This window comes from Ranitomeya imitator, chromosome 4, assembly GCF_032444005.1.
Source record: "Ranitomeya imitator isolate aRanImi1 chromosome 4, aRanImi1.pri, whole genome shotgun sequence".
Taxonomy (NCBI): Eukaryota; Metazoa; Chordata; class Amphibia; order Anura; family Dendrobatidae; genus Ranitomeya; species Ranitomeya imitator.
The window spans coordinates 370,070,190-370,097,621 of record NC_091285.1 but is presented as its reverse complement, the minus strand read 5'-3'; the positions used below and the strand labels follow the sequence as shown (position 1 = coordinate 370,097,621).

Below are 27,432 nucleotides of genomic sequence, written 5' to 3'. Positions count from 1 at the left end.
AGACCTGTTTCAGTGTGCTCATGAACAGCGGAGCACTCTCAAACACAGGATCGCCATGCTCCCACAGCAGCGTAGCCCATTCCAACACCCTGTCCGACAGGAGAGACACAATAAATCTCACCTTTGCAAGCTCTGTTGGGATACGTGCGGCCAGGAGCACAAGGTGTATAGAGCACTAGCTCACGAAACCCCTACATGATTTACTATCACCAGAAAATTTTTCTGGCAGCGGGAGGCGAGATAGAGTCGGAAGAGGGGTGTCAGTGGACAAGGTTCTGCAGCCAAGCTAACAGCCTGAACAGCTACTGTGGTAACATCCACAGCTGAGGTTGTGCGCTCGAAAGCCGCCAACCTACCCTCCAGTTACTGGATGTAGCACAAGGATTGCTGTTTGTCCGCCATTTACTAGCCAGACCCTGGCGCTAGTATTCTGATAGGGTTGGCAGAAGCACTAAATATATACAGTACAGACCAAACATTTGGACAGGCCTTCTCATTTAAAGATTTTTCTGTATTTTCATGACTATGAAAATTGTAAATTCACACTGAAGGCATCAAAGCTATGGATTAACACATGAGGAATTATATACTTAACAAAAAAGTGTGAAACAACTGAAAATATGTCTTAAATTCTAGGTTTTTCAAAGTAGCCACCTTTTGCTTTGTTGACTGCTTTGCAAACTCTTGGCATTCTCTTGATGAGCTTCAAGAGGTAGTCACCTTAAATGGTTTTCATTTCACAGGTGTGCCCTGTCAGGTTTAATAAGGGGGATTTCTTGCCTTATAAATGGGGTTGGGACCTTCAGTTGTGTTGAGCAGAAGTCTGGTGGATTCACTACTGAATAAACTGTTAGAATTTGTATAATGGCAAGAAAAAAAAACAGCTAAGTAAAGAAAAACGAGTGGCCATCATTATTTTAAGAAAAAAAGGTCAGTCAGTCCGAAAAATTGGGAAAACTTTGAAAGTGTCCCCAAGTACAGTTGCAAAAACTATCAAGCGCTACAAAGAAACTGGCTCACATGACGACCGCCCCAGGAAAGGAAGACCAAGAGTCGCCTCTGCTTCTGAGGATAAGTTTATCCGAGTCACCAGCCTGAGAAATCGCAGGTTAGCAGCAGCTCAGATTAGAGACCAGGTCAATGCCACACAGAGTTCTAGCAGCAGACACCTCTCTACAACAATTGTTAAGAGGAGACTTTGTGCAGCAGGTCTTCATGGTAAAATAGCTGCTAGGAAACCACTGCTAAAGACAGGCAACAAGCAGAAGAGACTTGTTTGGGCTAAAGAACACAAGGAATGAACATTACACCAGTGGAAATCTGTGCTTTGGTCTCATGAGTCCAAATTTGAGATCTTTGGCTCCAACCACCGTGTCTTTGTGTGATTCAGAAAAGGTGAACGGATGGACTCTATATGACTGGATCCCACTGTGAAGCATGGAGGAGGAGGTGTGATGGTGTGTGGGTGAGAGTGGTGAGAGTGATCTATTTCAAGTGTTTATTTCTGTTAATGTTGATGATTATGGCTTACAGCCAATGAAAACCCAAAAGTCATTATCTCAGGAAATTAGAATGCTTTATAACACCTATAGATTGTAAGCTTGCGAGCAGGGCTTTCACTCCTATTGGTATCTATTTTGAACTGTGATTTTTGTTATGCTGTAATGTCTATTGTCTGTACAAATCCCCTCTATAATTTGTAAAGCACTGCGGAATATGTTGGAGCTATATAAATAAAATTAGTATTATTATTATTATAACACCAGTTTGAAAAATTATTTTAAAATTCGAAATGTTGGCCTACTGAAATGTATGTTCAGTAAATGCACTCAATACTTGGTCAGGGCTCCTTTTGCATCAATTACTGCATCAATGCAGGCATGGAGGTGATCAGCCTGTGGCACTGACGAGGTGTTATGGAAGCCCATGGTGCTTTGAAAGCATCCTTCAGCTTGTCTGCATTGTTGAGTCTAGTGTCTCTCATCCTCCTCTTGACAATATTCCCTGTGGGATTAAGGTCAGGCTAGTTTGCTGGCCAATCAAGCACAGTGATACTATATTGGTACTTTTGACAGAGTGGACAGGTGCCAAGTCCTGCTGGAGAATTAAATTTCCTTCTCCAAAAAGCATGTCGGCAGAGGGAAGCATGAAGTGCTCTAAAATTTCCTGGCAGATGGCTGCACTGAGTTTGGTCTTGAAAAAGCACAGCAGACCTACACCAGCAGATGACATGGCTCCCCAAACCATCACTGATTGTAGAAACTTCACACTAGACCTCAAGCACCTTGGATTGTGGCCTCTCCACTCTCCCTCCAGACTCTGGGACATTAATTTCCAAATGAAATGCAAAATTTAATTTCATCCATAAAACAACACCTTGGACCACTGAACAACAGTCCAGTTCTTCTTCTCCTTGGCCCAGGTAAGACGCTTCTAATTTTGTGAGAAGCACCTGTATCTTAAGGATAAGCCACCAGGGTAAAAGTTCTGGAAACCCCTTTAGCTCTGGATCATTAGGCCCCAAAAATGATGAAATATATATCTGTTGTCTCAATGCAATGACAGCAGTTCTCAAGATCACACCACTCTTTTTAAATCTGTTTAGTGCTGTGCAGATATTCATCTGACACTAGAGAAAGAAAACTATCCCAGAGCATGACAGGGGGTTTCTGCATACAGTAAAATAAAACTGAATTCTGAGGAACATATGTAAACGTTACAACTTTGACGTGGTGAAATTATTTTTACATATGTTTAATAATTTGCACTAAGTTTTTGCCTGTAATCTTTATTCTTTCATTTATTCCTTAATTTTCGAACCATCATAGTCATCATTTAAATGTCTGTTTTTTTCTTGTATATGAAATCACAGACCATTGTTCATCAGTGTTTTGGATCCGAGTTTCATTAGTGTTTTGTCTGTCCCAGTTTTCACCATCAGTGTCATAAGTAGTTTTCACTGGTGAAAAATTAATTACTTTACAAAGCTTCTCCTATTGTTAAAATGGACAGCACACAGATAACATACTGATGCCATCTGTGTGCTGTATGTGATTTCAATGGACCTTTTCCATAAACTGTTTTCATTGCACTCCTTGAGATATTCTTGCTCATGCTGTGGTAGTCTGTGTAAAACCCCTTGTCCTCGTTGCTGTAATCTTTAAGGGTACGTGTCCACGATTAGGCAGTAGCAGTACTTTGGATGCAGCATATTTTCGCTGCATCCAAAACATTGCATTATAATCATGAAGGTAAATCCACATATGTTCACTGAACCATGTGGATTTACCGCGACCAAATACATTCTATTTTTGAAATTCCTGTTGTGCAGACTAGCGGGTGATCCGCAGGCTCACATACACGCATAGTGGCCATGGCATTTCTAGAAATCCCATCCATTATGCTGTAACATCTGGCCGCTGTGGTTTTGACACTGCATAAATATGCAGCATCAAATTCCTAATCGTGGGCATCCTTAAGGGCTCGTGCAGACAACGTCTTGATTCGAGTACAATCCATCAAAACATCTGATCGCATTCAGTCCAATGTTATTCTATGGGGCAGAGCTAGTCTGTCTGAGGAAAAAAATTGCAGCACACATGATTTGTATCCAGTAATTGGATCGCATTTGGCCATGCAAATCACTGAGTGCATGAAAATCATTCATGCAAATTTCACAGATTGACAGAATGGAGGGGATGGAGAATTTTTTTCCCCATCTTCTGCAAATCCAAGAATATAGGATAAAATTGATCAAACTCTGCTTAGAGTGTGATTAGAATAACAAGCCTGATTCTCTCGAATGACAGAAAATATGGCGGTGTGACCCTCGCCCAGGGCCGGCGTCAGCACCCAGTTCACCCGGGCAAGTGCCAGTGCCCTGAGTAGGTTGGGGGCCCACTCGCCATTGGGGACACCGCAGCGCTATGAAGGCCCAGTGCCTATGCCAGTGTCAGCACCCACGAGTAGACCCCCCTGCCTGCTCAGAGACCAGGCACTTGTAATACTTACCACTCCCCCTTTCCACCACTGCAGCGTCTACCATGTTCCCTGACTATGGCATCTTTGGTCAGAGAGAGCAATGATGTCAAGTCTGTGTGCCCTCTGCCTGAGTAGTCACAGTGAAGATAGCTGGAAGAACCTGCAGCCAATGAGGAGAGAAGAGCTTTTTTTGTGATGTTCAAAGCATTATATGAGAGTCATCATATGGGGACCATCATACACTGGAGCATCATATATGGGGCCCATTATATATGGAGCATTATATGGGGCCCATGATATACTGAAACATTATATATGGGGCCCATTATATATGGAGAATTATATGAGGCGAATCAAACACTGGAGAACCATATATGGGGGCCATTATATATGGAGCCCATTATATGTGGAGCATTATATGGGGCCCATCATACAATGGAGCGTCATATATGGGGCCCATTATATATTGGGGCTATCTAGAGGACACCTTGAATCGGAGACTGTACACATGGGTAAGCGCATCACATGACCTGCGGTTTGGCTATACTCAGCTATAGTTTGCACTTTATGGGCATATTGCAATATGGGTGGGCCTAAGAAAGGACAGGGCAAACTTTTTCAAAAGGGTTACTGAACCTAAGTCCACTGTCTTCTTCCCCACCCCAATATATGGACATTTCCTGATGTTTAGTACTATTGCTAACATGACACGCATTAGCCCTGTGACTGCACCCTTACGTATATGTATCTGAGCATCTCCTTTTTGGTGTGTTTCTTTTGTGTCATTCACCTTATCCTCAAAATTTGATGTTTTTATATATCTTGTTGTCTTCACTTTTTTGTTAATAAAATTTATATGTTTCGGATGAAACGGTCAATTGCATGTGTTTTTGCTTGGGGGCAATATGCTCTTGGTGGCTTATAGGTCCATTATATATGGAGCATTATATGGGGCCCATGATATGCTGGAACATTATATATGGGGATCATTATATATGAAGCATTATATGAGGTGAATCAAACACTGGAGAATCATATATGGGGCCCATTATATATGGGGCCCATTATATACTGTATGGAGCCCATTATATGTGGAGCATTATAAATGGCCCATCATACAATGGAAAGTCATATATGGAGCCCCTTATTTATGGAGCATTATATGGGGCTCATCATATACTGGAGCATCATATGAGGCCCATTAAATATGGAGCATTATATGGGGCTCATTATTCTGTATGGAGCACCATGTGGTGCCCATAATACTGTATGGCATTGTACTATCCCTATATTTCTCTGCCGTATCTGTGTATCATGAATTGTGTGTGTTAAGGGGGCCCACTGAGACTCTTTCGCGCGGGGCCCACAAAAACCTGGAACCAGCCCTGCCCTAGCCTAACAGTGAGAGAAGGGAGCGGAGAGCAGCAAAAAGCACTTGGCTAAATAAAGGACTTACAGCAAAATGGTCATAAATTAAGGAAGACTGTTAAGACAATTGTTAGGAAATAAACAATAAAGCAAATCTGTGCAAAGGTGTATTTTTCATTTAAAGGATTAAAGCACCTAGAATAGTAAATGTATTTGACCTCATTCATCTGAAATTCCATATTAACAAATGTCCTCAAATAAATTCAAACATCATGTAGATTGTTTTGCTCTATATAATTTACATTTCAAAGACTAACACTCAAATAATAGCAATTGAAATACATTGCATCATGAATCAGTAATTAAAGTCTAAACTTTAAAGTGTACATTTGATACAAGTTCTTTATACGTAACACACTGACACTGTCATATAGGAGATTTTGAGTATTCTGCACTCCCATTGTCAGTAAAGATCCAGTTATCTCTGTTGCTACAATCTAATCTAAAAATTAATATTTCCTGTAAACTAATATTCTGACATCCCTTTCTATGCCAGATTTCCAGCAAAACGTTGTGTACACACAGCATGTGACATTTGTCAGAGTCCTGTTTCTTTGCAGAAGGTCAAATTAGAAATATTATGGTAAATCCTGAAATAGCACAACAGTAACATTAATAAAGGTTTATGTAAAACAAACATGTCATAAACTTTGATAAGGAGGGACTAAGGATTTAACCTTCAATCTAATAAGTTCTTAGGAAAGCCCTTTTAATGATTTCACCAAATTTTCCAGAAGCAGAAACACGGTCAATGTTCCAAATGAAATAGAACGTGTTAGTGTAGCAGGGTGAAGTTGATGACTTGGCAGGATTCATTCTAGTTAGTTATATTTTGTATTAGCTGTGAATTTACATAGGTCTGCAGCTAAACCTACTGCAGTATTTGCCTGATTCATTGCACTTGTTACTTTTTTATCTAGTTTTTGGTTAATCACAGTCCATTATACAGTTTTTTGGGGGGGTCCTTGGTTAAAACAAGTTATCACCGCTCCATGGGCTCCACAGGATAGGTGATCACTTAGCTCCGATCATTAGAAACTGAACCGATCGGAAGAATGTCTGTAAAGCACTGTGAAATTAATAACATTATATAAATGAGTAAAAATAAATTAAAATAAATATTATCATCATATAGGGACCAAATGATACCACATACAAGGAGAAATACTGCTACGCCGTGACCAGACCACAAATTACCAACACATAGTGCCCGAATACTACAATATTGATTATGAATACAAACCACAATACTAACAACACTGTTATTACTACCAGTGACAATATACACAGTACCTCTGTGTATAGTGTCAGTGTACAGGTAATACAGTGATCACAGGTGACATTATACACAGGAGATCTGTATATAGTGTTAGTGAACAGGTAATACAGTGATCACAGGTGACATTATACACAGGAGCTTTGTATATAGTGTCAGTTTACAGGTAATACAGTGACCACCAGTGACATTATGCACAGGAGCTCTGTATATATTGTCAGTGTACAGGTAACACAGTGACCTCCAGTGACATTATACACAGGAGCTCTGTATATAGTGTCAGTGTACAGGTAATACAGTGATCACTGGTGACATTAAACACTGCAGCTCTGTATATAGTGTCAGTGTACAGGTAATACTGTGATCACCAGTGACATTATACACAGGAGCTCTGTATATAGTGTCAGTGTACAGGTAATACAGTGATTACCAGTGACATTATACACAGGAGCTCTGTATATAGTGTCAGTGTACAGGTAATACAGTGATCACCAATGACATTATAAACAGGAGTTCTGTATATAGTGTACAGGTAATACAGTGATCACCAATGACATTATACACAGGAGCTCTGTATATAGTGTGCAGGTAATAGAGTGATCACCAGTGACTTTATACACAGGAGCTCTGTATATAGTGTCAGTGTACAGGTAATACCGTGATCACTAGTGACATTATACACAGGAGCTCTGTATATGGTGTATAGTGTACAGGTAATACAGGGATCACCGGTGACATTATACACAGGAGCTCTGTATATAGTGTCAGTGTACAGTTAATACAGGGATCACCAGTGACATTATACACAAGAGCTCTGTGTATAGTGTCAGTGTACACATAATACAGTGATCACCAGTGACAATATACAAAGGAGCTCTGTACACATTATACAGTATATAGTGTAAGTGTACAAGCAACACACTGAATTACCGGTGACATCTGTGGTTGAAGTCTTTTTTCTTCATCCAGTGCAGACCGCCATTACTTCTTCCAGCAAAGACTCGTCTCTGCAGAAAATAACACAGTTAGCCATAGCTGATCGCTTCCAGAGCACATTCCCCACTATTTTCCTCGACTTCTATACTATGTCAGATGAAGAAAAAAAAGACATAGTGCCACCCTGCACAGTAGCAGGACCCCCTTTTGTCATCCCCATGGAAGACAGTAAGCTAAAAAGTAAATTACAGCAGTAATAATGTCCCCTTATTGGCCCCTATAGTAACTATGTCCCCACTTGCCACCATAAACCAATAATGTATGTTCCTCATCCTGACCTCAATACAGTAATTATGTCACCCCCTTATTTAATAAGGTGCAAGATCCTTGGCCCCTTTATTTAATGTCTCCATCCTGGACCCCAATATCCACCTTAATAAGGTCCCTATCCTGAGCCCCTTCCAGTAATAATGTTCTCATCCTGGGCCCCTTTATTTAATGTACCCTCCCTGGGCCCCTATGTCCATCCCTATGGCCATTACCTTGCCCAACTACAGAGGGGGATTCATATTCGGCGTGGTCGTTACAATAGCTGCCGACTGCAACTATGACAGGGCACGCTTCTCTGTGACAGGCCGCGTGCTGACGTCCCATAGCAGTAACATTGAAAGGCCGCTGGCATGTTAAAGGCTGCAGGAGTCATTTTACAAAACTGCTATGTGACTTCAACACATGGCCTGTGACAGAGCAGAGCGCCCTGTCACAGCTGCAGCCGGCATTCATCTTGACGTGCGTTGTTGCCAGGGTCCGCTCCAGATTTTCATGGGCCTCGGGCGAAAGAGTATCAGTGGGCCCCTCTAACACATGCCACGATTCCTGATGCACAGAGAAAAAAGCAGATATAGTTCAATATATAGGCACCACACAGTGCGCCATACAGTATTATGGTCAACACATAGTGCTCCATACAGTATTACGGGCACCTCATAGTTCTCTATACAGTAATATGGTCAACACATAGTGCTCCATACAGTATTACGGGCACCTCAGTCCTCCATACAGTATTATGGTCAACACATAGTCCACCATACAGTATTACGGGCACCTCATAGTGTGCCATACAGTATTATGGTCAACACATAGTGCTCCATACAGTATTACGGGCACCTCATAGTCCTCCATACAGTATTATGGGCAACCACATAATGCTCCATACTGTATTACTGGAACCTCATAGTCCTCCATACAGTATTATGGCCAACCACATAGTCTGCCACACAGTATTATTGCCCCATATAATGCTCCTCCATACAGTATTATTGGCCCCATATAATGCTCTTCATACAGTATTATGAGCACCTCATAGTCCTCCATACAGTATTATGGCCAGCTACATAGTCCTCCATAAAGTATTATGGGCCCCATATAATGCTCCTCCATACAGCTCATCATGGGCCCCCTGCTCCTCCATAAATTATTGTGGGCCCTGTTCTCCTCCACACAGTATTATGCCCCCCATCTCCTCCACACAGTATTATGGGACCCTGCTCCTCCATACAGTATTATGCATCCCCACTCCTCCATACAGTATTATGGGACCCCATTCCTCCACACAGTATTATGCCCCCCCGCTCCTCCATACAGTATTATGGGACCCTGCTCCTCCATACAGTGTTATGCATCCCCGCTCCTCCATAGAGAATTATGGGACCCCATTCCTCCACACAGTACTATGCCCCCTGGCTCCTCCATACAGGATTATGCCCCCACTCTCCTCCATACAGTATTATGGGACCCCCCTCCTCCAAACAGTATTATGCCTCCCCGATCCTCCATGCAGAATTATGGGACCCCGCTCCTCCATACGTTATTATGCATCCCCGCTCAGCCATACAGTATTATGGGACCCCGTTCCTCCACACAGTATTATACCCCCCGCTCCTCCATACAGTATTAGGGAACCCCGCTCCTCCATACAGTATTATGGGATCCTTCTCCTCCATACAGTATTATGCATCCCCTCTCCTCCATACAGTATTATGGGACCCCGTTCCTCCACACAGTATTATGCCCTCCTCTGCTCCTCCATACAGTATTATGCCCCCCGCTCCTCCATACAGTATTATGCCCCCCGCTCCTCCACACAGTATTATGGGATGCCGCTCCTCCACACAGTATTATGCCCCCCGCTCATCCACACAGTGTTATGGGCCCCCCGTTCCTCCACACAGTATTATGGGCCCCCCGCTCCTCCACACAGTATTATGCCCCCCAGCTCCTCCACACAGTATTATGCCCACTCAGCTCCTCCACACAGTATTATGGGCCCCCATCTCCTCCACACAGTATTACGCCCCCCAGCTCCTCCACACAGTATTATGCCCCCCAGCTCCTCCACACAGTATTATGCCCCCTCTCCTCCACACAGTATTATGCCCCCAGTTCCTCCACACAGTAATATCCCCCAGCTCCTCCACACAGTATTATGCCCCCCAGCTCCTCCACACAGTATTATGCCCCCCAGGTCCTCCACATAGTATTATGGGCCCCCAGCTCCTCCACACTGAATTACGCCCCCCCAGCTCCCCCACACAGTATTACGCCCCCCAGCTCCTCCACACAGTATTACGCTCCCCCAGCTCCTCCACACAGTATTATGCCCCCCAGCTCCTCCACACAGTATTATCCCCCCAGGTCCTCCACACAGTATTATGCCCCCCAGGTCCTCCACACAGTATTATGCCCCCAGCTCCTCCACACAATATTATGCCCCCCAGCTCCTCCAAACAGTATTACGCCCCCCCAGGTCCTCCATTCAGTATTATGGGACCCCACTCCTCCACATAGCATTATGCCCCCCAAGGGCTCCTCCATACATTACTATGGGCCCCATAGAAAAAAAACATGAAAAAAATAAAATTCTCACCTCTCCCGCTCCCACCGCAGGTCCGATACACTCAGCGTCTCCCCGGCTCTGCAATCCTCAGCACAGAGAGGCTGAGCGTGCAGTGATGATGTCATCGCACCCTCTGCCCTGAGACGTTGCAGAGTCAGAGGGTGCTGAAGACACTGCAGCTGCCACCGGAATGAGGAGAGGTGAGTATTAGAATAGGGGCCCGATGCCAGCGCTTACCTGGGTTCGCCAGCCCTGGTTGTGGCGACGGTCGGCGCCGCCTGAAGATTTAAAGGGCCCATGTCCTTTTTTTTCCTTCCTCCTCCTCCTCCTCTCTGGGGCGGGGCCCACAGGGCATTTCACCAGTGTCCCGGTGGGCCAGTCCGACCCTGTGATCGATTATCTCGGACGAGTGCTATTCATGGTTTTCACAGGCAGCACTCATACGCGTTATATTTTGGGGGGCTTTGCACATATCCAATTTTGATCCGAGTATCGGATCACAATCAATAATAAAAGTTTATAGGTCAGTGAAAAACTGAAGTGTTTTCTGAGCACGCTCGTGTCCTAATCGAGTATTTCGGCCTGCTCGAAAAATATGCTCAAGTCACCATGGCAGCATGTTTCATGGCTGTTCAACAGTCACAACTAGTGTTGAGCATTCCGATACCGCAAGTATCGGGTATCGGCCGATATTTGCGGTATCGGAATTCCGATCCCGAGTTCCGATATTTTTGTGATATCGGGAATCGGTATCGGGATTAAGATTCATGTGTAAAATAAAGAATAAAAATAAAAAATATTGATATACTTACTCTCGGACGCGCCCTGGTTGTCACCGCTGCAACCGCCATGCTTCCGTTCCTAAGAATGAGCGCGTTAAGGACTTTCGATGACGTCGCGGCTTGTGATTGGTCGCTGAGCGGTCATGCGACCAATCACAAGCCGCGACATCATCGAAGGTCCTTAACGCGCTCATTCTTAGAAAGGGAAGCATGGCGGTTGCAGCGGTGACAACCAGGGCGCGTCCGAGGGTAAGTATATCAATATTTTTTATTTTTATTCTTATTTTACACATGAATATGGATCCTAGGGCCTGAAGGAGAGTTTCCTCTCCTTCAGACCTTGGGAACCATAGATGATACCTTCCGATATTTGTGTCCCATTGACTTGTATTGGTATCGGATATCGGTATCGGCGATATCCGATATTTTTCGGATATCAGCCGATACCATCCGATACCGATACTTTCAAATATCGGACGGTATCGCTCAACACTAGTCACAACACATGCATGGATTGCCTAACAACAGGCAATCCCTGCATGAGTTGCAGCTGTCGAACCACCGCAAGACATACAGTTGTGCTCCAAAGTTTACATACCCCCACAGAATTTTTGTTTTCTTTTTCAGAGATTATGAATGATAACACCAAAACTATTTCTCCACTCATGTTTAATGTTTGGGTGAAGCCATCTATTGTCAAACTACTGTGATTTCTCTTTTTAAATCATAATGACAACCTAAAACATCAAAATGACCATGATCAAAACTTTACATACCCTGGTGATTTCACGCAATACTCACCCTCCAGTCCCCATTATACTCACCTGCTCCCTGCGCAGTCCCTGGCAGCTACTCATTGACAGGTGATCTTTGGTGCCCGCAGCTTCTTCCTGTGTTCAGCGGTCACATCGTCCATATTCATTACTTTAATGAGAGGTAGCACGTGACTGCTGAACACAGGAAGAAGCTGCAGGCACTGGAGAAGCAGGAACGTGCAGAGACGCGCCGGGAGCAGGTAAGTATGATTTGGCAGCAACCACTCCCCCTCCCCCGCCAACCCCCTGGGACCATGACTCGCGTATAAGCCGAGAGGGGCACTTTCAGCCCCCAAAAATGGGCTGAAAATCCGGGCTTATACTCGAGTATATGGTACTTGTCCATCTTGGCCCTGCATATGTTATTAGCTTTATAGAAATGTACAGTATACAATATATAGAAATATCTTTATGCTTTGAGACATATGTTGTAGCCTACAATGAGCCGTTCATGGCTAATGCCATTGCATCTCTTTAATCTCTTAATTTTTCACATTTCATGACATCAGCAGCACTAATGGACTCAGTCATGAAAGCTGTTGTTTCACATTTGTTATATGTTTTTATTACAAGTATTACTTAGAGAACCTGATACTTAAATGTTTGGATAAGTCAGTTACCCCCTTTACATTACAGAGGTCAGTGTTTAATGCATTTTATTTTTTTCTCTGAACCATTGTGGAAGTATCTCCAATGTTCAAATGTACATTTACTTGTCTTTTGTGTCTGGTATATCTCAAATGTTTTCCAAGTAAGGTCATGGAGAGGGATGATTCAGATCTGTTAGTATTTTACATTTTTCACTTTGTTTCCCTTCTACAAATACTCTTCCAATTAGTTACATTCTCCCTGTTATCCTTAGAGGTGATCATGGGCAATTTATAAAGTGTTGTTTTTCACGTGACCTCTCTCACACTAAGGTCAGAACGAAGCTGCTACAACCTCCTTAACATTTGTAAAGTAGAACTTGCTGGTATTTTTATAATAATTATAATTGGACATTTTATTCCAATTCTTGAACCTCCGTCACTGTTTATTGATTTTGGAAAAACCCATTGGCCCACACTTTTTCAAAAGCGGCGTCAGTTTAGCTAATTTCTTAGATAAAGCTAGACTACCTTATTTATGTATGTTGTGACATGTGTACGACTTCAAACTCCCTTCTTTGATAAATTAGTTAGAACATAAATCACTGCCATCAACTAAATGATGCTACTTTTTAATGCCAGGGCCTGTGTCCAGTAGAATTGCATCTATTTTATTGGTAGGTGCAATTTTTTGTGACTCACATTCCATAAATGAGTCTATTGAGTTTTCAGGAAAAATATATCATTGTACCATGTTAGCTAGTTCATAGAAATTGGACGGCAGACCAATCTCCTGCTATTGATATATCCATGATAAATGCAAGACTCATTACAGAAGAGAATAGACTTCTATTCCAGCCATTGTTACCTCTTGCTTGCATGATAGATTTTGAGATATTAATGGATTATCTGTAGCTGAAAGTTTGGCACATAGCCCAATGTTGTGCAAATGCTTTCCAATGGTTTGGGGAGACACTGTTTGATTCCTTGAGCTCAGGAAGTGATGTCCAATTTCACTTGCAGTAGAAAAAGTATCAATCGTGAACCAGGCTTACGGCATTTTCTCCAAAGTGTCCCAGAAGCAATTTTTCAAAAAGATAACGCCAGGCAACATTTTGCTTTTTTATATATTGCAATATTGTCTCTGTCAGATACTTTCAGGTATCTTAGATGACAGCACATTATGAAGCTTTGGCTGGTGTAGTTAAATTGAGTGGCTTCTTGCAGCTTTCTCCTTGCATGATTGAAAGATTTAGACATAGTTAGCACAGCTAGACGTGCAGCTTTAATCTGATCACCGGAATAGCTTGCTTCTAAGAACAGATTGTAGTTCTTAAAATAATGGCTCCCAAACTCCACATTTAGATTTGATTGTTATGTGATACAGCAGTTTTCAAATCATAACGCACCATGAACTAGGTGACATATACTAAGTTCTGATTGAATTTTGTAAGTAATTCTGAAGCTTTGGATTTTCATCATATATATGTTAATCATAATGTATAATATAAACCATGTAAGGCTGGTTTCACATTTGCGTTTTTTTGGGTGCGTTTTTGCGTTAAAAAACGCAAAAAACGCATGTAAACGCATGCAAACGCTGCGTTTTTTTGACGCATGCGTTTTTGCATGTGGTGTAAAAAACGCGGCGTTTTACCGCATTTACATGCGTTTTTTCATGCGTTTGCGTTTTTTAACCCCTTTCTGCCATTAGACGTACTATTGCGTCCATGTGGGGTGGGCTTTACTTCCCAAGGACGCAATAGTACGTCATATGCGATCGGCAGCGCTCACGGGGGGAGCGCCGCCGATCGCGGCCGGGTGTCAGCTGTTTATCGCAGCTGACATCCGGCACTATGTGCCAGGAGCGGTCACGGACCGCCCCCGGCACATTAACCCCCGGCACACCGCGATCAAAGATGATCGCGATGTGCCGGCGGTACAGGGAAGCACCGCGCAGGGAGGGGGCTCCCTGCGGGCTTCCCTGAGCCCCCCGCAGCAACGCGATGTGATCGCGTTGCTGCGAGGGTCTCACCTCCCTCCCTGCTCCCTCCAGCCCCGGATCCAAGATGGCCGCGGATCCGGGTCCTGCAGGGAGGGAGGTGGCTTCACAGAGCCTGCTCAGAGCAGGCACTGTGAAGCCTGCAGCGCTGCATGTCAGATCAGTGATCTGACAGAGTGCTGTGCAAACTGTCAGATCACTGATCTGTGATGTCCCCCCCTGGGACAAAGTAAAAAAGTAAAAAAAAAAAATTTCAAATGTGTAAAAAAAATAAAAAAAAATATTCCAAAATAATGAAAAAAAAATAAAAATATTATTCCCATAAATACATTTCTTTATCTAAATAAAAAAAAAAAAAACAATAAAAGTACACATATTTAGTATCGCCGCGTCCGTAACGGCCCGACCTATAAAACTGGCCCACTAGTTAACCCCTTCAGTAAACACCGTAAGAAAAAAAAAAAAAAAACGAGGCAAAAAACAACGCTTTATTATCATACCGCCGAACAAAAAGTGGAATAACACGCGATCAAAAAGACAGATATAACTAACCATGGTACCGCTGAAAATGTCATCTTGTCCCGCAAAAAACGAGCCGCCATACAGCATCATCAGCAAAAAAATAAAAAAGTTATAGTCCTGAGAATAAAGTGATGCAAAAATAATTATTTTTTCTATAAAATAGTTTTTATCGTATAAAAGCGCCAAAACATAAAAAAATGATATAAATGAGGTATTGCTGTAATCGTACTGACCCGAAGAATAAAACTGCTTCATCAATTTTACCAAACGCGGAACGGTATAAACGCCTCCCCCAAAAGAAATTCATGAATAGCTGGTTTTTGGTCATTCTGCCTCACAAAAATCGGAATAAAAAGCGATCAAAAAATGTCACGTGCCCGAAAATGTTACCAATAAAAACATTAACTCGTCCCGCAAAAAACAAGACCTCACATGACTCTGTGGACCAAAATATAGAAAAATTATAGCTCTCAAAATGTGGTAACGCAAAAAATATTTTTTGCAATAAAAAGCGTCTTTCAGTGTGTGACGGCTGCCAATCATAAAAATCCGCTAAAAAACCCGCTATAAAAGTAAATCAAACCCCCCTTCATCACCCCCTTAGTTAGGGAAAAATTTAAAAAATGTATTTATTTCCATTTTCCCATTAGGGCTAGGGTTAGAGTTAGGGCTAGGGTTAGGGATAGGGTTAGGGCTAGGGTTAGGGTTAGGGTTAGGGCTAGGGTTAGGGTTAGGGTTAGGGCTAGGGTTAGGGTTAGGGTTAGGGCTAGGGTTAGGGCTAGGGTTAGGGCTAGGGTTAGGGCTAGGGCTAGGGTTAGGGTTAGGGCTAGGGTTAGGGCTAGGGTTAGGATTAGGGTTAGGGCTAGGGTTAGGGCTAGGGCTACAGTTTGGGTTGGGGCTAAAGTTACAGTTAGGGTTTAGATTACATTTACGGTTGGGAATAGGGTTGGGATTAGGGTTAGGGGTGTGTCTGGGTTAGAGGTGTGGTTAGGGTTACTGTTGGGATTAGGGTTAGGGATGTGTTTGGATTAGGGTTTCAGTTATAATTGGGGGGTTTCCACTGTTTAGGCACATCAGGGGCTCTCCAAACGCGACATGGCGTCCGATCTCAATTCCAGCCAATTCTGCGTTGAAAAAGTAAAACAGTGCTTCTTCCCTTCCGAGCTCTCCCGTGTGCCCAAACAGGGGTTTACCCCAACATATGGGGTATCAGCGTACTCAGGACAAATAGGACAACAACTTTTGGGGTCCAATTTCTCCTGTTACCCTTGGGAAAATACAAAACTCGGGGCTAAAACATATTTTTTGTGGGAAAAAAAAAGATTTTTTATTTTCACGGCTCTGCGTTATAAACTGTAGTGAAACACTTGGGGGTTCAAAGTTCTCACAACACATCTAGATTAGTTCCCTGGGGGGTCTAGTTTCCAATATGGGGTCACTTGTGGGGGGTTTCTACTGTTTAGGTACATTAGGGGTTCTGCAAACGCAATGTGACGTCTGCAGACCATTCCATCTAAGTCTGCATTCCAAATGGCGCTCCTTCCCTTCCGAGCTCTGCCATGCGCTCAAACGGTGGTTTCCCCCAACATACGGGGTATCAGCGTACTCAGGACAAATTGGACAACAACTTTTGGGGTCGAATTTCTCCTCTTACCCTCGTGAAAATACAAAACTGGGGGCTAAAAAATAATTTTGGGGGGAAAGATTTTTTTTTTTAATTTTCACGGCTCTGCGTTACAAACTGTAGTGAAACACTTGGGGGTTCAAAGCTATCACAACACATCTAGATGAGTTCCTTAGGGGGTCTAGTTTCCAAAATGGTGTCACTTGTGGGAGGTTTCTACTGTTTAGGTACATTAGGGGCTCTGCAAATGCAATGTGACACCTGCAGACCATTCCATCTACGTCCTCATTCCAAATGGAGCTCCTTCCCTTCCGAGCCCTCCCATGCGCCCAAACAGTGGTTCCCCCCCACATATGGGGTATCAGCGCACTCAGGACAAATTGGAGAACAAATTGTGGGGTCGAATTTCTCCTGTTACCCTCGGGAAAATACAAAACTGGGGGCTAAAAAATAATTTTTGTGGGAAAAAATTTTTGATTTATTTTTACGGCTCTCCATTATAAACTTCTGTGAAGCCCTTGGTGGGTCAAAGCGCTCAGCACACATCTAGATAAGTTCCTAAGGGGGTCTACTTTCCAAAATGGTGTCACTTGTGGGGGGTTTCTACTGTTTAGGTACATTAGAGGCTCTGCAAACGCAATGTGACACCTGCAGACCATTCCATCTAAGTCTGCATTCAAATGGCACTCCTTCCCTTCTGAGCCCTCCCATGTGCCCAAACAGTGGTTCCCCCCACATATGGTGTATCATCGCACTCAGGACAAATTGGGCAACAAATTTTGGGGTCCAATTTCTCCTGTTACCCTCAGGAAAATACAAAACTGGGGGCTAAAAAAATAATTTTTGTGGGAAAAAAATTTTGTTTTATTTTTACGGCTCTGCATTATAAACTTCTGTGAAGCACTTGGTGGGTCAAAGTGCTCACCACACCTCTAGATAAGTTCCTTAGGGGGTCTACTTTCCAAAATGGTGTCATTTGTGGGGGGTTTCAATGTTTAGGCACATCAGTGGCTCTTCAAACGCAACATGGCGTCCCATCTCAATTCCTGTCAATTTTGCTTTGAAAAGTCAAACGGCGCTCCTTCCCTTCCGAGCTCTCCCATCCACCCAAACAGTGGTTTACCCCCACATATGGGGTATCGGCGTACTCAGGACAAATTGTACAACAACTTTTGGGGTCCAATTTCTTCTCTTACCCTTGGGAAAATAAAAAATTGGGGGCAAAAAGATAATTTTTGTGAAAAAATATGATTTTTTATTTTTACGGTTCTACATTATAAACTTCTGTGAAGCACTTGGTGGGTCAAAGTGCTCACCACACCTCTAGATAAGTTCCTTAGGGGGTCTACTTTCCAAAATGGTGTCACTTGTGGGGGGTTTCAATGTTTAGGCACATCAGTGGCTCTTCAAACGCAACATGAGGTCCCATCTCAATTCCTGTCAATTTTGCATTGAAAAGTCAAACGGCGCTCCTTCCCTTCCGAGCTCTCCCATCCGCCCAAACAGTGGTTTACCCCCACATATGGGCTATCAGCGTACTCAGGACAAATTGTACAACAACTTTTGGGGTCCAATTTCTTCTCTTACCCTTGGGAAAATAAAAAATTGGGGGCGAAAAGATAATTTTTGTGAAAAAATATGATTTTTTATTTTTACGGTTCTACATCATAAACTTCTGTGAAGCACTTGTTGGGTCAAAGTGCTCACCACACCTCTAGATAAGTTCCTTAGGGGGTCTACTTTCCAAAATGGTGTCACTTGTGGGGGGTTTCAATGTTTAGCCACATCAGGGGCTCTCCAAACGAAACATGGCGTCCCATCTCAATTCCAGTCAATTTTGCATTGAAAGTCAAATGGCACTCCTTCGCTTCCGAGCTCTGCCATGCGCCCAAACAGTGGTTTACCCCCACATGTGGGGTATTGGCATACTCAGGACAAATTGTACAACAATGATTGGGGTCCATTTTCTCCTGTTACCCTTGGTAAAATAAAACAAATTGGAGCTGAATTAAATTTTTTGTGAAAAAAAGTTAAATGTTCATTTTTATTTAAACATTCAAAACATTCCTGTGAAGCACCAGAAGGGTTAATAAACTTCTTGAATATGGTTTTGAGCACCTTGAGGGGTGTAGTTTTTAGAATGGTGTCACACTTGGGTATTTTCTATCATATAGACCCCTCAAAATGACTTCAAATGAGATGTGGTCCCTAAAATAAAATGGTGTTGTAGAAATGAGAAATTGCTGGTCAACTTTTAACCCTTATAACTCCCTAACAAAAAAAAATTTTGTTTCCAAAATTGTGCTGATGTAAAGTAGACATGTGGGAAATGTTATTTATTAAGTATTTTGTGTGACATATCTCTGTGATTTAATTGCATAAAAATTCAAAGTTGGAAAATTGCGAAATTTTCATAATTTTCGCCAAATTTCCGTTTTTTTCACAAATAAACGCAGGTACTATCAAATAATTTTTACCATTGTCATGAAGTACAATATGTCACGAGAAAACAATGTCAGAATCACCAGGATCCATTGAAGCGTTCCAGAGTTATAACCTCATAAAGGGACAGTGGTCAGAATTGTAAAAATTGGCCCGGTCATTAACGTGCAAACCACCCTTGGGGGTAAAGGGGTTAAACGCATACTGAGAAATGTGTGACAGCTGCCAATCATTAAAAAAAAGTAAAAAACCCACTATAAACAGAAATAGTTAGGGTTAGGGGTAGGGGTAGGGTTAGGGGTAGGGATCATAACCCTAACCCTAAAGGGATCCTAACCCTAACCCTACCCCTAACCCTACCCCTAACCCTAACCCTAAGGGATCCTAACCCTACCCCTAACCCTAACCCTACCCCTAACCCTAACCCTACCCCTAACCCTAACCCTAACCCTACCCCTAACCCTAACCCTAAGGGATCCTAACCCTACCCCTAACCCTACCCCTAACCCTACCCCTAACCCTAACCCTACCCCTAACCCTAAGGGATCCTAACCCTACCCCTAACCCTAACCCTACCCCTAACCATAAAGGGGTTAGGGTTAGGGTTAGGGGTAGGGTTAGGGGTAGGGTTAGGATCCCTTAGGGTTAGGGGTAGGGGTAGGGGTAGGGTTAGGGTTAGGGGTAGGGGTAGGGTTAGGGTTAGGGGTAGGGTTAGGATCCCTTAGGGTTAGGGTTAGGGGTAGGGTTAGGGTTAGGGTTAGGGGTAGGGTTAGGATCCCTTTATCACCTTTACGTTGGGTAGTGGCATATTAGTGTGTTTTCAGTGTTTTTAATAAAAAACGCATGCGTTTTTTGACGCAAAAAACGCATGCACCAAAAAACGCATGCGTCCCCATTGACTCCAATGCATTTTTTGACACAAAAAAAACGCATGAAAACGCATGCGTTTTTTTTTGGTCCAAAAAACGCTTATAAAAATACTACAAGTAGCATTTTAGAAAAAAAACGCATGCAGTAAAAAAACGCATGCGTTGCAAAACACGACCAAACGCATACACAAAAAAACGCATGCGTTTTCAATGTTAAATATAGGGAAAAAAACGCATGCGTTTTTTTGAAAAAAAACGCAGCAGACAAAAACGCAAGTGTGAAACCAGCCTGAAATATCCTTTTTTGACAGATTTTACAGAGGTTACTAAATTGTTCAAGAACTATAGACCTTAAATTATGACTCCCTTTGTTTTCTTATAGGTACGTGTATTTACTTTTTCTGTCGGCCAGCATAATTACGACAAGGGACCCATACAATGGATGGCCTGTGAAAATAAAGGTAAAGTCTATGGCAAATGTTATATTTCTCTGTGTATTTCACTATTTTTGTAGGTGATAATGTAGCAAATTTATAAGAGATATTTGTGAATACCCAATGTAACTCTGTAACTTGTACCTACAGTAAACATTGTAAACATTTGAGCTCCTCTGGTCAAAATTGCTGTTAGTGTGAACAGTTAAAAAAGCTGAAATGATATCTAAAAGGACTAAAGTTAAAGATTACACATTTATATATACAGTGGGGCAAAAAAGTATTTAGTCAGTCAGCAATAGTGCAAGTTCCACCACTTAAAAAGATGAGAGGCGTCTGTAATTTACATCATAGGTAGACCTCAACTATGGGAGACAAACTGAGAAAAAAAAATCCAGAAAATCACATTGTCTGTTTTTTTAACATTTTATTTGCATATTATGGTGGAAAATAAGTATTTGGTCAGAAACAAAATTTCATCTCAATACTTTGTAATATATCCTTTGTTGGCAATGACAGAGGTCAAACGTTTTCTGTAAGTCTTCACAAGGTTGCCACACACTGTTGTTGGTATGTTGGCCCATTCCTCCATGCAGATCTCCTCTAGAGCAGTGATGTTTTTGGCTTTTCGCTTGGCAACACGGACTTTCAACTCCCTCCAAAGGTTTTCTATAGGGTTGAGATCTGGAGACTGGCTAGGCCACTCCAGGACCTTGAAATGCTTCTTACGAAGCCACTCCTTCGTTGCCCTGGCGGTGTGCTTTGGATCATTGTCATGTTGAAAGACCCAGCCACGTTTCATCTTCAATGCCCTTGCTGATGGAAGAAGGTTTGCACTCAAAATCTCACGATACATGGCCCCATTCATTCTTTCATGTACCCGGATCAGTCGTCCTGGCCCCTTTGCAGAGAAACAGCCCCAAAGCATGATGTTTCCACCACCATGCTTTACAGTAGGTATGGTGTTTGATGGATGCAACTCAGTATTCTTTTTCCTCCAAACACGACAAGTTGTGTTTCTACCAAACAGTTCCAGTTTGGTTTCCTCAGACCATAGGACTTTCTCCCAAAACTCCTCTGGATCATCCAAATGCTCTCTAGCAAACTTCAGATGGGCCCGGACATGTACTGGCTTAAGCAGTGGGACACGTCTGGCACTGCAGGATCTGAGTCCATGGTGGCGTAGTGTGTTACTTATGGTAGGCCTTGATACATTGGTCCCAGCTCTCTGCAGTTCATTCACTAGGTCCCCCCGCGTGGTTCTGGGATTTTTGCTCACCGTTCTTGTGATCATTCTGACCCCACGGGGGGGGATTTTGCGTGGAGCCCCAGATCGAGGGAGATTATCAGTGGTCTTGTATGTCTTCCATTTTCTAATTATTGCTCCCACTGTTGATTTCTTCACTCCAAGCTGGTTGGCTATTGCAGATTTAGTCTTCCCAGCCTGGTGCAGGGCTACAATTTTGTTTCTGGTGTCCTTTGACAGCTTTTTGGTCTTCACCATAGTGGAGTTTGGAGTCAGACTGTTTGAGGGTGTGAACAGGTGTCTTTTTATACTGATAACAAGTTTAAACAGGTGCCATTACTACAGGTAATGAGTGGGGGAAAGAGGAGACTCTTAAAGAAGAAGTTACAGGTCTGTGAGAGCCAGAAATCTTGATTCTTTGTTTCTGACCAAATACTTATTTTCCACCATAATATGCAAATAAAATGTTAAAAAAACAGACAATGTGATTTTCTGGATTTTTTTTTCTCAGTTTGTCTCCCATAGTTGAGGTCTACCTATGATGTAAATTACAGACGCCTCTCATCTTTTTAAGTGGTGGAACTTGCACTATTGCTGACTGACTAAATACTTTTTTGCCCCACTGTATATATATATATTTTTTTATTTTTTTATTTTTTTTTTCATATTTTGCACTTTAAAAATTACCAAAAAATGGACCAATGCAAAAGTTTGAGCACCCAGTATGGCTAGTACTAAGTAGCACCCACTTTTGAAACTACACAAGACTTTTTTCCAAAATGCATTAGGCTTCTGTAGTTGTTCTGTTGCATACTTTTGATGCTTAATTTTATGGTGAGGATGCAGGAGAGGCTCTCTTCTGATGACTCTTCTATGAAGGCCATAATTGTACAGGTGTCTCTGAATAGTAGACATAATGTACAACAACTCTGCTAAATCTTTCTGAAGGTTTCTTGCAGTCAAGCGGGGTTCTGATTTGTGTCTCTAGCAGTCCTATGAGTAGCTTTTACGGAAATTTAGCTTGGTCATCCAGACCTTATTTTGACCTCCACTGTTCCTGTAAACAGCCATTTCTTAATTACATCTCGAACTGAGCAAAAGGCAACTTAAAAATTCTTTGCTGTCTTCTTATAGCCTTCCCTGCTTTGTAGGCCTCTACCATTTTTATTTTCAGAGTGCTAGGCAGCTGCCTAGAAGAACCCACGACTGCTGTTTTTTAGCAGAGGTTTAAAGCTGGGAAATTTGCATCACCTTTCCTTTCCTAACAATGATAATAAAGACACCATACCCTTAACAGGCTAATTATGTCTGAAACCTTGGTCAAAATTGTCTGAGCACAAAAATCTCCAAGGGTACCCAAACATTTGCATCCACCCATTTTCCTTTTTGTAGTTTTTGAAATGAAAAAGATAAAAAAACATTTTCTGACTAAAATACAAAGGAAACGTGCCAGCTTTAACTTTTTGCCTTTTAGAGATCATTTAATTTTCAACTTGCTCAACTGTTCACAATAATAGTAATTTTTACAAGGGGTGCCCAAACTTTTATTTGCCGCTGTATGTGGATATTATATGGAGATTGTATCTAATATTTATCTCAGTTCTATTATAAGTTTTTACCTGACGTTTATTTTTACGATATGTAAATTTTTCATTTCCACATCAGTCGCAAATGCCATCAGTTAAACCAAGAATGTCTTATTTCCCAAAAAAAGCTCTGTACAATATTTTTGTTTTGTCTTATATCCATACACTACAGTTGTTATGGGAAAAAGTTGCCACATTGCAGTCTGGTCCTAAGGAAACCCGAAAAACCCAGACTACTATGATCACTAAATGGGGGACAAGTGTCAATTTAGTTTCAATCCTTGAAAAAAAATCTGAGCACCTTTTTTATACTACCAGCTTTAAACGTAATTACATAATTAGGCCGGCGTCACACTAGCGCAGAATTCGGACGAGTGCTATGCAAGAATGCAGCGCCCCAGAGATCTGGTCGTTGCAGTATGACACTCTGCCACTAAGGGGAGTGATGGTATGTCTGATGGCACTGAAGGAATTCTCCTGACCAGGTATCACCAGCACACATTACACTTCACACTCCGGCCACTAGGGGGAGCAAAAGGCTTTATTTATTGGGCCCCTCCTCACACTGGTAAAACTAGGGGTTGGATAGAAAGTTAGTCAGAAGCTGACTGGGTTGGATTCAGGCAACATCCCTTGGCAGGGGGTGTTGCAGGAAGAAGACACAGGGGGTCCCTGTCAGGCGTGGGAACCTGGCAGGTGCCTAGCGAACAATACAGAACGTTACGGAACCACGCCTCCACTACCTTGCGGCGCTATCCTAAGAAAGAGACAAGAAGCGAAGGATATTGTGGAACAGTGTAAATGAGATCAAGCAAAAAGGAGTACCAGTAGGAGTCGTGCCGTGAGACCGAGGCAACATCCTACTGAGGCGCGTAGCTGGTGGCCAGAACACCGCGGGAGTAACTGACTTTAGGCCTTACTTCAAACTCCGCAGGACAGTTAATTATAGGTTGGCTGTCTACCTTAAATTTCCTAAGAAGACATAGGGGGCAACAGTGGGAGAGGGGCGTCTCTAGCGTCCCGGAAGACCTCCAGGCCTTCCCGTCATACGGGTGCATCCTAGCCAAAGCATACTGGGGGACGAGAAACTAGCAACATCTGGAACTAAAGAGAGAGAGAGCTGTAGAGAACGAATGAACGAGAACAGCAGTTGTGAGGACTATTCCGAATGCTCATCAGGATAGGACTACAACACACAGGCGCTAGTGGTGGGCAACGATTTCAATCTGCGAGGGAAACTCTGGAAGTGCCCATCGGACCGGCCGGTCTCTGATAGCCCTGTTAAACGTGCTCTGGATTGAGGATCCTGAAGTCTTCAGTAAAGAGGTAAAGAGACTGCATCCTTGTGTCCTCGTTATTGCCTGCACCTCACACCATCACCATCTACCTTACTGGGAAGCCCTGGGGAAATACTTCACCTGTGGGAAGGTATACCATCCAGCTGCTATTCCATCACCCCAGCGGACCCCACAGCTGCATCGGTCGCCCTGACCAAACACCACAGGTGGCGTCACGAACCCCTGACAGACTGCACCACCTTTATTGGACGCCCCTTAGCAGGGTCGCGGACCGGGTCTAGCCACCGTGACAGCCTCAGAACCGAACCAGAGAGGCCCGGTACCGAGAACGCACGGCCCTGTGTCTGGGGGCGATCCAAGAAAACATTGCATAGCACTTGGACCAGTGTTAATGTATGGGGCAGCTCACATCACCGTATTTTTTTTCAGGCGTATTTAACATGCGTGTAAAGTCGCAGCATGCTGCGATTGTACGTGCATATTGTCCAAGACTCGCCAATGCAATCCTATGGGTGCGAGAAAAATTTGGACTCCACACGGACCATCCGTGTAGCTTGCGATAAATACACACACATTTTCCTCATTTCAGCCCATTGAGCAATTTATTTCAACGTGGAAAAGCAGTGAGAAATGTAAAGCCATAGGTATGTCATACCGATGTCATACGGATACATGGGTGGGATAAAATCACATCATCGCATTGCAAACGTGTTACACTGATGACCATATGGAGAACACTTGTGCAACTCTCGGCAGGGAGACTCAGACCAATTTTCCATACGTTTAGTGTGACTCCAGCCTTACAAGCAGTGTGTGAGTAATAATCCTCATTGACTAAGTGCAATCTTGTGTCAGTATGTATATGCACGTTTATTTATTTAAAATGGCCATTTGCTAAATTTCTATAATGTCCTCATCCCTAAAGGGTTAGTCTCCTTTAGGCAACCCTTTTTCATATGCCCAGTTAAGATATATAAATATCATAGATGCTATGTATGTTATTGCCCCTCCAAGAGGCGAATATACCATTGGTGCAACCTGTGCCGCTGCACATGGACCTAAGAGGTAAGGGAGCCACTTCCACTTCAATTGGAATGCAAATGGCCCATATATTGTTATATTGTTCTGGCATAAGGACCCTCTTCTGTCTGTATCCACTTCTGGTCCCTCCTTTCCATGAATTTCTTGGACCGGACAGTAATTTTCATGAGACCTAGAGTAGTGCTTCATTTTTGTTGCAGTGTCACACCTTTTAGCACCTCCAAAGGTATATTGTTCAAGTCGACGGATAATAATATAATAATAATCTTTATTTATATAGCGCCAACATATTCCGCAGCGCTTTACAGTTTAACAGTTTCAAACACAACAGTCATAGGTAACAATGTTAACAATACAGTAATAAAGCAAAATAAGACAAAATAAGACAACCCTGCTTGTGAGAGCTTACAATCTACAATGAGGTGGGGGAGATACAAAGTACAGGTGTGTATTTACAATTATGTATTTACAATGATGGTCCAGCCATCTTCATGGAGTGGGGGGTAGATGGAGATACTGAATGGGCTACACACACACACACAAACATAAAATGAGTTTGATTAGGGAACGTGACAGGCCGCTCTGAACAAATGAGTTTTGAGCGAGCGCCTAAAACTATGCAAGTTGTGGATGGTCCTAATATCTTGGGGTAGAGCATTCCAGAGGATTGGCGCAGTACGGGAGAAGTCTTGGAGTCGGGAGTGGGAGGTACGGATTAGTGCAGAGGTTAGTCGAAAGTCGTTTGCAGAGCGCAGTGGTAGGCTAGGCCGATAGACAGAAATGAGGGAGGAGATGTAAGGGGGTGCCACACTGTGGAGAGCTTTGTGGGTGAGAACAAGTACTTTGAATTGTATCCTGTAATGAATGGGCAGCCAGTGTAACGACTGGCGAAGAGCGGACACGTCCGAGTAACGATTAGCCAGATGGACGACCCTGGCTGCTGCATTAAGGATAGACTGGAGAGGGGAAAGTCGAGTGAGGGGGAGGCCAATTAATAGAGCGTTACAGTAGTCCAGACGGGAGTGGATTAGGGCTACAGTGAGAGTTTTTGTTGTCTCCATGGTGAGAAAAGGGCGGATTCTAGAGATGTTCTTTAGGTGTAAGCGGCACGAGCGGGCAAGAGATTGTATGTGGGAGGTGAAGGAGAGATCAGAATCAAACATAACACCCAGACAGCGTGCCTGCTGCCGGGGTGTTATTATGGTGCCACCCACGGAGAGGGAAATGTCAGATTTAGGGAGGTTAGTAGAAGGCGGGCGCAGAAGAAGTTCAGTTTTGGAGAGGTTGAGTTTCAGATAGAGAGCGGACATGATGTCAGAGACTGCGGACAGACAGTCAATGGCGTTCTGTAGTACAGCAGGAGTAAGGTCAGGGGATGACGTGTATAGTTGTGTGTCATCAGCGTAAAGATGGTACTGAAAGCCAAATCTGCTGATGGTCTGTCCAATTGGGGCTGTGTAGAGGGAGAAGAGAAAGCGAGAGGAAGACGAGATGAAGTGGAGCCAGAGAACAGAACACTGAAGGAGCGGTCAGAAAGATAGGAGGAGAACCAGGAGAGAGCAGTGTCCTTAATGCCTAGTGACTGGAGCCTAGAGAGTAAGAGAGGGTGATCAACAGTGTCGAAAGCTGCAGAAAGATCGAGAAGAATGAGCAGAGAGTGGTCACCA

At 43.1% G+C, this 27,432-nt stretch overlaps 1 protein-coding gene across 4 annotated transcripts in view; it reads left to right on the top strand.

The window, feature by feature from the left end:
• The window catches only part of CACNA2D1 (calcium voltage-gated channel auxiliary subunit alpha2delta 1), a 1,366,870-nt gene that overhangs the window by 1,079,422 nt on the left and 260,016 nt on the right, over positions 1-27,432 (top strand). For all 4 annotated transcript variants that reach the window (XM_069765154.1, XM_069765155.1, XM_069765153.1 and 1 more), the window contains exon 13: positions 20,543-20,621. In XM_069765154.1, the coding sequence (XP_069621255.1) occupies positions 20,543-20,621 (79 nt within the window). The remainder of the gene's footprint in view (positions 1-20,542; positions 20,622-27,432) is intronic.